At 47.0% G+C, this 11,677-nt stretch overlaps 1 protein-coding gene across 1 annotated transcript in view; it reads left to right on the forward strand.

Moving 5' to 3' along the window:
• Positions 1-3,410: 3,410 nt before the first annotated feature.
• Positions 3,411-11,677, forward strand: part of OPCML (opioid binding protein/cell adhesion molecule like) — a 156,874-nt gene continuing 148,607 nt past the window's right edge. Inside the window, exons 1-2 of the mRNA XM_006033156.2 lie at positions 3,411-3,427; positions 8,336-8,568. Coding sequence (XP_006033218.1) covers positions 3,411-3,427; positions 8,336-8,568 — 250 coding nt within the window. The remainder of the gene's footprint in view (positions 3,428-8,335; positions 8,569-11,677) is intronic.

An 11,677-nucleotide genomic window follows, 5' to 3' on the forward strand; every position in this document is an offset into this window, starting at 1 on the left:
TTTTTGTTAGAAAGTGAGGCCCTGATATTTGTGCTGCTCTGCTGCCAATCCACTCTGAACATCTGAACTAAAACTCTGAACTTTTTACAGTGCTTAATGACAGTTTTAGCTGCCTTAAACCTCCCGTCTCTTGAGACTTTTGTTCCCCCCAGGGGAGATAGATGTTCAAGGCCTGCTTCCCCCCCTCCTTATCTGTCACGGATCTGCCTGAGCCTCAGCACGGCAGCACTTCTGAGCCCTTCATATTCTTCTAGCAACGTGACAGGCGCTTCTCCAAGCGAGGGCTACACCCCGCGCAGTGCAATGCAGTGGTGGAGCAGGTGTCCTGCCTCACACTTGACTGTTCTTTGCAGCAGGCTTGCTGACTGTGCCTGCTCTTCTTGATGTGAATGGGAGCCAGGGACTGGAATAGCAACCACTGGAAATGAAGGCAGTCTCCGTTCTTTAATTTTCCATGCATGGTAACAGCATGCCCATATCATTAATGAGGCCAGCCATGGGCCTGCCAGTGGGATCCAAGCAGGGGCCTCACTTAATAGGCCCCAAGAGATGGGGGCCGACCACTTTCTCTGACAGAATACAAAGAACTTATCTGGACCGTTATCTGTATCATTGACACTAAGTGAAATAACTCCTTGGAAAACTTCAGCATTAGCATTTAAGGATGAAGAATAGTTACAATTAGGCTGGAAGCAGCAGCGTGCTGGTGCCCCCAAGTCCCTCCTTCATGCATCTTCCCACCCGGCGTCATTCAGGTTCATTGCCCTTGCCTGTTTCAAAGCTCCCTCGGCTGAAAGGGAGCTCTCGCGCTTTCGCAAGGCTGGGGGGAGAAAAGCAAGTCTCCTGAGATCTCCGCGTTGAGAGCGCAAGTTTGGAAGCGCCCACGCGGAGAGGGCGATGGCGCCTGCCTAGCGCAGCTTCCCGTTGCTTTCCACTGGTCTCTGCTACCGAGGAAAGAATAGGGAATTAGGAGTGGAATCTCATTACCATGAACTTCAAGAGGGAGGCTGGGTTATTGCATTGTACTGAGACATTGTTTAAAAATTGCTCATAGTTTATTAGGATTAGAGCAATGCTGAATTTTTTTTTTCCACGTCTCCTTTGTTCCAGCCAGAATCTGCCAGCGCTTCTACCACTTTCATCTTTTCTCCCTGTGTGGACTGTTTCTCCTCGCCCTAACAAGTAGCTCTGCGGTATATTTATTAGCGTTGTGTTTGTAACATGTTAGTCTTAGGTGTTTTGTGTTTGTTGTAATGAGAGCCTATTATGCATGCAACAACTAAAAAAAAAAACCCCAACAACCCTGGTTATACTGGGTTTTTTTTGTGTTTTTTTTTTTTTTGTAGTAAGAGATTTTGTATTAATGAGATCTACTTAGCACTATTATTTGGGCCATCAGCCCAGCTTGGAAATATCTCCTTTGCACTGAAATTTTCATTGCAACAGATTTCCTAGAACCAGACAGGATATCAGACAGGATATCAAGGGTCGTTCTTGTCCAACTGCTACATGGAGGCAGGATGCGCTAGTCCTGGACCAAACACATGCTTCTCCAGCATCGTCTTGAAACCCGCCTGGAGATTTCACAGCTTCCTTGGGCAGCTCAGTCCATTTCCATTGCTCTCCTGCTCTGACAGTTAGGAAGTTTTTTCCTGAGGTTTGATCTCAATCTTCTTTGCTGCAGTTCAAACTCCTTGCCTTGTGCCCTGCCCTCTGCGGCGGAGGAAACGATTTTCCTCTGCTTTCTTTATGGCAAACTTTTTGCATGTTTGAAAGCATCTATCATGCCCCTTCCGGTTTTCTTCTCTCCAGACTAAACCTTCATCTTGAGATTGCACCTGTAGTCCCAGCGGTGAACAACCGTGGTGGAGAGTAAAGTGGGGAGTGGTTATGTTTATGGCGAAATACTTACCGTTGGTTTTGTGCCATCTGAGATGAAAGCCCCAGTTTCATGGAGCTGATAAACTGAACAGGGCACACTCAGATAGATGAGCTGCATTACGGTTCCTGGAGGGATTAGCACTAAGTGGGATGGAAAGTAACGTCTAGACAAGACAACCTGGTTTCCCTTTTTGTCCCCTGCCAAGTTTGTTAGCAGAGTAACAGGCTGATGGATTTGCTCTACAGAGAAACAGTTTGGATGTGACCCTGCAGGAAGCCCGTCAGCTCTAGGTGTTTGCAGTTGGCACAGATAATAAAACATCACCCCTTGCAACTACAAACATGGTCCCTTGGAGTGACTGACGGGTGTCTTGAAAATATTCAGCACTTGATGCCCCCCAGTCCTGAACCCTCTCCTACACTTCCCAGCAGATAGAAGCAGAGAGGTTCATCACTTGGATTCTGGTTTCAAGCACATCACAAATTAGGTAATTATCAAAATAAGGCTGCTTTGGGCTAATTTCATGTCTCAGAGTGTCTGAATGTTTGGATCGGCTTGTGATTCGAGCACAACTTATAAGTGATGAGTTCCCCCAGAACGCAAATTGTTTTGGGGTGCCGGGGCGATGAGCTTTTCCCATGCCAGTGCTGTGCAGATTAGTAGATGTAGTGGCTTTGAGCTCTGCACAACCTCACCTTGTGAATTTGGGGACCGGCTTTTCTTTGAGATGGATTCAAGCAGGCTTAGATTTCCACATACAAACATTTCCCACTGCTAAATATTAGCCAGGCAAAACCAAAGAGATGAAAAAGGTTATTTCCAACTCATCTGACACATTTTTTTTCTCCCTGCTTTACAGCAGAGCAGTTCCTTCGGAGATGGATATGGAGCCTTCAGGAGAATGTTAATGTGGGTTTGTCTTTGTTCTTAATTAGATCCCTTCAAGGGAAAACCTCCTGGCCTGTTTTATTATCCAGCTTTGTCAGAGCTTGTCTGCTTTATCTAAACACTTTGAAGGAGTCTCTTTACCTGTTTGCTTACTGGAGACATTATCATAATCCTGGTCAATTGGAAATAAGGAGAAAAGACCACTCTGCAGATGAGGGAATGCCTGAGGCTTAGCTGTTAATAGATACCTGATTTTGAGCATGTTAGAGAATTAGGCAGGGCAGGGCTAGGATTTTGGGGGCCATCACCATTTGCATGTGAAAGACTGATTGTCAGTACAGGGGAGGGGAGAACAGCAGCACCAGGTTCAGCAAAACCTCAGTGTACAAACTCCTTCAAACCTCAGTGTACAAACTCCCAGCCCAGACTCAGAATAAAGTACATTTGATTATACGGGTTCATATGAATCAAAGCCAAATAGGTGTGAAATCTGCCTGCGCCAAGCCTTAGCACTCTGTAAGGGACATCTCTCTGTCAAGCCGTTTTTCTGATGAATTTTTTACACTGTCCCCCTGGTGCAAAGTAAGTGCAAGCTCCTGATATTCTGATTCAGCAGCACTTTGACTCGGTTTGCGCTACCATGACTGACAACACAAGGTGCGGGGAAATAGAAGATCGGGCCTTGACTTGCATCCAGTGCTAAGGGACTAGAGCAAGCCGAAGCTCACAGCCTGCCCTCCTCTGACCCAAACTGTATCATGCCGGCCCGCAGTCTGAAAAGGCTACCGAAACCCCCCTGGAGTTGAGCACAAGTGATTAAATGCACTATACATTAGGGACCACGAGAGGGAGCTGAAGGAAGGGCTCTTAGGAAGATAAGGGTGAAAAGGTGGAGCTGTTCATGGTCTTTTGTAAATTTGTCACCAGTCGGTCCCCACAGACTGATCATGTCTAAAGCAAGTATGCTCCTGACCCTTCAGAGAGAAAGTCCTGATGGAGACCTGTCTTTAGTGGTTGCCTTTTGTATGCGTGTAAAAGCAGCCTTCGTCCTAGTGGAACGGGCATTTCGAGGAGAGGGTAGATTAACGGAAGTGCCCTGATTGACCATCAGCAGTGGTCAATCACTCCTTACCTAGGCACACCCCTCACTGCTTTCCATGGGTGCCTTCTGTCCGAGAAGGTATGCAGGTCGTAGCCCGTATTGCTCTAGAGGAAGAAGCAATCAGGACTCACGGTAGAGGTGATATCTTTTATTAGATCAACTAAATTAAAACAAAAAAATCTTTAATTGCAAGCTTTCGGGCACAAACACGCTTCTTCAGGCATTGGGGAAAAGATTGTAAATGCTCTCCTGGGTAGAAATGAAAGTTCATATTTCATAGGAGAGTTTGGAGATTTTACTACACCTTCAACTCTCCTATGAAATATGAACTTTCCTTTCTACCCAGGAGAGCTTCTACAATCTTTTCTCCGATGCCTGAAGGAGGGTGTTTGTGCCTGAAAGCTGGCAATTAAAGATTTATTTTTTTTTTTTGGGTGCAAAAATCTAGTTGGTCTAATAAAAGTGATCACCTCTACCACGAGTCCGAATTGCTTTGTTCTGGCCAAGAAAGCACCTCCAAGAACAAATCTGTGCAGACTGTTCCCAGCAAAACTCAGCCTCTCAAAGCTCCTCCCATTCCCTGCAAACTCAAACCCAGCTCTGGTTGCTCCAGAGCTTCAGTGAGTCCCAGACGCAGACAGGCTGTGGTTTTGTTTCAGGGCAAGTGTTTTACTCATATCTTGCTCAGAATGCATCCCACACGCGCGGGGAAGGGCTAGCAGGTCCATGAAGTCCTACCGTGCAGTCCAGTGGTCCCAGTCCTGACCTGGCCTGTGCTGCTTTTTCACCAGAGGAGCTCCGCTGTGGCTCCTGAATTGCACCGGCAGAAGTGAGATCAGGAATCAGGCTTAACAACTGTGAAATACTAGAAGAGCTGGCACCGCGAGAGGTGGGTATTCTGCTCCCTGTTACGTGGGTTTGATGCTGTTTGGAAAATTCACCCACAGTTTAGGTGACAGCATTTGAACTTCAGCAAAACCACAGTGGATGAATCCGTACTGTCACTTCAAACCAGAGTCCTTGTACTTCACCCCTAATGAGGGGACCAGATAGTACCTTGAAGGGCTTTATACTAGATATTTATATGAGCACAGACATACAAGTTGTCTGTTTTACATATTACTGCCCTGATTTTCCAGTGCACGCAATGAATAATTTACAGAAAACGTGTGTAAGTATCTCTTTATTATTCATTATAATGAACTGAGACAGGAGTAATAGTCCACTAGACTGGAATCCCCTAGGGCTCAACTTAACTAGGCTGCGCTTAGCTCTCCCACAGCTCATTTGAATGAAAGGAAGGGTTCTGCTCCCTGATGCTGGGATGCAGCACACGGCCACAGCGTGGTGGGAGAAAAGGGGGGTGCCTTGGATTCCAGCCCATCTTTAGTGTCTGGGATGGGCTCCCACTGAGTTTGCAGCCCCGATTTGAGGTTTGGGGCTGGCTCTTCCCGGCTGATCCTGCAATGTGCCGAGGGGCTCTTGAGAAGTACTGAGTGCTCTCCATGCCTGTTGACGTCAGGGAGAGTCACGGCAGCTCTGCAGCTTGCAGGAGCTTAGCTTGTGGATTAAGAGAGCGGAGCAGCCTGGGCTGAATGAAGCGAGGCCGGCAGAGCTGCGCTGGCGGAGATCTGTAAGGCCCGTGGTTGCCCCTACAGGTCAAGTGCATTGGTGGAATGATATGGCGAACCCTGCCTGTTTGGAATCAAGTGCACGGTCAGAGCAGTGTCAGGGGAATCCCTGTTTCCATTTGATTTTTAAAAGCACTCAAAATATTTTGATTCAGGACTTTCTGCCTTTGGAAAGGGAGGGGGAAAGCATCCTCTTTGCTGTGGTCGGCAGCCCCTCGATAATAGCATAGTGGCTCCTTCTGGAATGGGGGGACTGCTGCTTTTGCCACCGTTCAGGGGCTTCAGGAGCAGAAGTTTGTGTTGTTGGAGAAACAGTAATGTGTTTAAAATATGGCAGCCTCGTGGGGTGCAGGTAATAACATGCCAAGCCCAAAGGACCATCCGTCTTCCTAGGAGTCCCTGCTTGACATGGCTAGTGGAGACATACAGCCACTTCAGGGGGGAAATTATTTGTTTAAGGGAGAATATATCTGTCATTTCCCTGAATCGAGTGCCCATGGGGGCAGTGAAGCATGCTTAATAGACTCCCACCCCCACACCCCCAATAATATTGCTGATGGAGTCGACACTCTGCAGACATGGCATGGGAGGCATATAACATTTCTGAAGCTTCAGTGCGAGAGGCACGGCTCTGCCCTCCCGCCCCATCTGGCAGCCGAGGCGAGCCGGAGGAAATATCTGGGAAGGTGCCACTGTGGACATGCGAGCTAGCATAGCGAGGCATGGCTGAAGCATTGCAGCAGTGAGACATGCAGATACTGCCTGGTGCCTATGCTGCAAATTCCTCCTACTTCACGTACGCGTGCACTGCAAACCCAGAGAACAACAAGAGGCATGCAGGGCATTTCTTATCCAGTGTGCAAAAGCAGTAGCAAACCCTGGAGCACTGCGTTTCCTGGGGAATAGTAGCCACTGCTTAGACTACCAGCGTGGCTTTTTGGCAAAGGATCATGTAGACTCAGGTTAATATCTGCCACAGCCTCTGATGGGCAATGCAATCCAGTGGCAAGGGGCTGAATATGATTATTAGTTAATATATTTATTCCCCATGGAAGGATAGTGCTATGAGCTATCTTGGGAGAATAGGTTCAACTCTCAGCTCTGTGGCAAAGCTGAACGTGGCCTTGAACAAGTCGGCGCTCCCCCGCGTGCCTCAGTTCTCTGTCTGTACGGTGAGGATTCTCAGACTCCCATTCTTACATCCTTTGTCTCTCTTGTCTGTAAAGTCTTTAGAGTAGGGAGTGTTCCTTAACACGTGCATGTACAGTGCCTTGATCTCAGCTCTGTCCTGTAGGCACTACTGCAGTGTGCACACAATCATTGCTGTCGTCATGGCACTTCTCTTGTTTGTACCTTGATTTCCCCAACTGTAGAACAGGTATCACATGGACCTACCTTGTAGAGAGACTTGCAAGGGTTGGATTTTTAACATGGGGAAAGCCCTTTAAAATCCTTAAAAAGGGATAATGTTGTAGAAGGACGAAGCATTAGTGCTGCCGCTTGCAGTACCCAGGTAATGATCTGCAGTTTTGCTTTATCACAGCAAAGCCTGCTCTGTCTATGGAGGTCTTCAGGAAGAAAGAGGATACTCCGGAGAAACACTGGGCTCTTAATTTCACCAAATGCACGACAGTTTTTTTCTGTGGGTGCTGTTGAGCTAGGCAGGCCTGGGAGTAAATGCATCAAGATAATCTATCAAATGGAATTAAAAAGGCATGTGCTCCGGGAACATTTTAATTCCATTTTTTTTCCCCCTCTGTTCTTTGCCAAGTGTAACTAACCGCTCTGAACTGTCGCTCTGAAGCTTTCCAATATCTCGTGGCAGGAGCAGGCAGGGCAGGAGCCAGACAGGAAATAAATAATTGAAATGACTGTGTTGTGTTTTCAAGGCACTTGTAGGATGTACAGCGGCTTTGCCAAATGCCCCCCTCTTCCTCCTCGTTCTCCTGTTTCCCTTCTTCTTCTGCCCCTCCTTGGTTCCCATTCTTGTGCTGAGGCTGTTCCCTTGTCCTGGAGTGGCTGTATATATATCACACCAGGGATGGCTGGAGGGCCATGCTGACAAGCTGAACTGTCATCAAATTTTACAGCTTCATCTAAAATGTCCTATGTGTCGCAAGGGTAGCGGAGTGGGTCATGGCGGGGGTGAGTGGAGCTGTAGGAGGTGACGTATGGAGAGTCTTTGTGGGCTTTCAAAGGACATACTTAATGTGGCTCCCCACAAAAGGTGACACTTTCTTTCAGGAGAACACCTGAAATTTTCTCCAAAGCTTCAAAGCACAGTGTGGCATTTCCAAGACCATCCTAGTGTCTTAAAATACGTCTAAGACATGATAGAACAGGGCTAGAAAGGGACCTTGCATAATACCCTCCTTAAAAGGGTGGGGGAGGGTATTATGCAAGGTATAATATTCCTTATTATTATTATTATAATACAGGGTATTCCTGATGTGGAGCTAGGAACTGAAAATGAGCGGCCGTTTAAATGTCCCTTGGGGGGGAAAATCCTGTGGAATGGTACTATGTCTAGCCAGGGTACCACTGTTCATGGACATGGTCGTCTTCTGGGATCCAGGTTTGTGGTTCATGAGCATTTATAATAATGATAACAACTGCAGTAATAATATTAGAGTTATATATTAAATGCAAACTCATTGTTCCGAGTCCCTGTTCCTGCACCTCTGTTGCACCGTCCAGGATGTTTCCCCTACAGCAGAACGAGCTGCCAGAGCCAAGCAGTGAGCCAGCTGCACCCTTCAGAGACACTGCTGGCAGCTCTTTGTGTTCATTGTACTGGCCTGCATGTCTGACGCTCTGTCCCTCTCTCTGTAGGTGTACTGTGGATGACAGGGTCACGCGGGTAGCTTGGTTGAACCGCAGCACCATCCTGTATGCTGGAAATGACAAGTGGTCTATAGACAACCGAGTGGTCATCCTCTCCAACACCAAAACCCAGTACAGCATCAAGATCCATAATGTGGACGTGTATGACGAGGGCCCCTACACCTGCTCTGTGCAGACAGACAATCATCCAAAGACATCGCGGGTACATCTCATCGTGCAAGGTAAGGCTCAGCTCTGCCTGATGAGAAGAAAACTTTTATGCTGAAGGGACCCAGGGCTTCCAGCAGTTACAGCTTCTGGTAGGCGCTGGTGATGCAACACAGGGGATAATTCAGACCAATGGGTCCTGCTTGTTATCTTAGATCCATAGGGGTAGAAGGGGCTACATATCTCCCCAAGCCTCTTGCATAGATGCAGGATTGAATCTTGTTTGGGGATTGAAATATGGACCTCTGGCTGCCATCCCAGCCTTCTGTAGTCGGATGTGGGCCTATGCGCTCTGATGATGACTCCATGCTCTTCCCTTTTGGGGTGTTTTGAATATGGGCCAACTGGTGACTCAGCTAATTAGACATTTGCATCAGAACACCTTACTAGGGTTCTTGCTTCTTCTAGTTATGAATTGAACCCATGGTTAGAGCTTGTTAGCTAGGCACACTGCTGGCAAAGGAAAGAACCCAGGGTTCGGAAATGTTGGTGGTTACCAACTTAGCTGGGGACTGATCTGATCTCAGCTACTTGTTCCCATGTCTTTCCTTTAGGAGAAAGCAAGAATGGCAAACCAGAGCACGTTTTGAAGGTGTCATAGGTATTAGAAGTGCCAGCAGGTAGTGTCAGTTCTGGCTTTCCTGTCTGCTAGTGGGGCTCAGTTCCAGAGGAACAGAGGATTCTTAGCATTGGAAGTAAAGCCTCCTTGGCACCTTAGTGGCCTTGACAGCAGAGTTATCTTCTTCGGGAAATGCAGTGCTGAAATAAAAGAACTGTCAGGTACTGTAGAGGAACAGACTTGAACAGAACAAGGCTATCAGTTTCCGGGAAAGACAGATTGTGTAAGTATGTCAAAGTCAATACGGGCCATAAAGGGTTTTTGGCACAGAGCTTCAGTGGATAATGCTGTTAGAGAAATGCCTTGGCAAGTAACAGAAGCTGTTGGGTTGAAAAGTGGGAGTCCCTGAGTCTCTTCAGACAGAAGGATCGCAGAGCTTTCAGATCTGAGGACAGACCAGGCGGGCTTGAGCAAGTCTCTCTTTGAGGGAGCTCCATTCGGTTGGGATGTTTGATCCCAATTGGAAGGGTCTGAATGTTCCTGATGGGGAACCCGATGGATAACGAGAATTGCATGCTAAGCTGTAGGGCTGTGCAAAGCTTCGGTCCCTAATTCGATTCGGCAGAGATTCAGTGGCCGAATCTCCAAATCCGAATAGAATCGGAGGACCCTTTAATCTGTCTGAATCGATTCGGACATAGGCACAGCTTTAAATGTTTTTTCTACATACCTCAAGGTACCAGGTGGCTCATGAATGCTGGTGGTGGGACAGATGCAGTATCCCACAGAAGCATGGGGGGGGGGACCCAGAAGTGGACCAGAAGCACTTCCAGTCTCATAATGGGTCTGCCAGGGAGCACATAGGGCCTCCCTTCCCCCCCTGCACCCTCCCATCTCAGTGACTGATGCCTCCTGGGTCTGGGGGAGGCACTCGGGATCCCCCCACAGCCGATCCCCGAGCTGGAGGTGGCACGGGGGGGCCTCCCAGCACGCTCGCTGGCAGACCCGAAAGTGGACCGCCGAGCATGTGGAGGGCCCCCCTGCGCTCCTGTGGGACACTCCATCCACCCCAGCATCACAGTGATCACGAGCTGCCTGGTACCTCAAGGTATGTAGAAAAAACATTTAAAGCCATGTCTGCGTCCAAATCGCTGATTTTCTGAATTGGCATCGAATCCTCAGATTTGGATTTGGCCGAATCGAATCGGGGACAGCGATCCAAATCTACTAATGAAATCACTGTCTCTGGTTCAGGCCAAATCCAAATCGAATATGTCCTGTTTTGCATACCTCTACTAAGCTGACATAGTCCCAAAAGGCCCGCAGCTGTGTGATGGAGTCTTATATTCACCTTGCATAAATGGGTCAGGAAGCTAACATCTTTATAGTAAGCGGAGCTGGCTGAACATTAGGGGAGTTTTCACAAATATATAATTTTTGAGGGGAAGATCCACAAATTCATCAGCAACATTTTCCTCAAAGAACAGTGCAACAAAATCTGCCCCTGAGAGGGGGTCTTGTTTTTCCTCTGCAGTCTCAGCATTGTTCACATTTCCCCCATTACCCACCCACCCACTTCAATTAGAAAGTAACTCCAGATCCCTGCTTCTTTGCAACAGCTATCGGCTTTTGTCCAGTGTATAGATTAATTTTTCAGAGTTAGTGTTAGTTCAGGTTAGATAAAGATAATGAAAGTTTCCTAATCCTCTTAAAGAAGATTTATCTGGCTGAGTAGAAAGCTCTCAGAATACAATAAGGCATGTATAAAACCAGGACCTAATCTTTCCTTTAATTTCAAACAGCTGATGGGTATTGATTTTGCAATGAACAAATCTGACAAATTTCTGTGCCCCAACTTGTCTCTTTAAAAAAAAAAAAAAAATTCTACACTTTATTTATCCTCTCTCCATTTGGAAATGCAAGGGTCTGATTACTACCACCAATCAGGTGTCATTAAGGAAGAGAAAAACCCATCCAAATCCCTCTTGTGCCCAGTTAATTATGTACAGACCTCAGAGACCGAGTTTGTTACTTCACCACTTGCCCAGATAGTTTTATGCTGTTTCTCGTGCCAGTTCTCTGATGAAATTTAGTGTCTTTTTCCATTTGGGACGTGCTGCAGGCTTTCCGACTTCCCAGCGTTACGCTAGAGAGGGAGAAACATTCTAGGAAAACAAAAATCAGAAGCAAACAAAAGCCAGGAACCATCCCTCCCTTTGGGGGACATTCATCCATTTCTAGATCCAAATTGAATTGAACCATCAGAAACATTTCCTTTGCTACATCTTTCATTTTTACGTCTCTCTGCATGCCTGGGATTCCAGTTGGGTATGGAAGGCAAAGTGCTAATATTGCTGCAAAAGCCTGATCTTGCAAGATATGCAGCCTAAATTTGTGCAGCTGACAGGCGGTTCTGAGAAATGTCTGTCTATATGATCTCAATCTATTTATCTCCACTATCTTGTCTGTATCCTTCTAATCCATTCAGTAACCATCAGTGAAGTAGCTGAGCACTTTCCGCCTCATATACATTTATAAAGCTTTGTGAATGGTATCTCTTTCCC

Source organism: Alligator sinensis, unplaced genomic scaffold (assembly GCF_000455745.1).
Source record: "Alligator sinensis unplaced genomic scaffold, ASM45574v1 scaffold1085_1, whole genome shotgun sequence".
NCBI lineage: Eukaryota > Metazoa > Chordata > Crocodylia > Alligatoridae > Alligator > Alligator sinensis.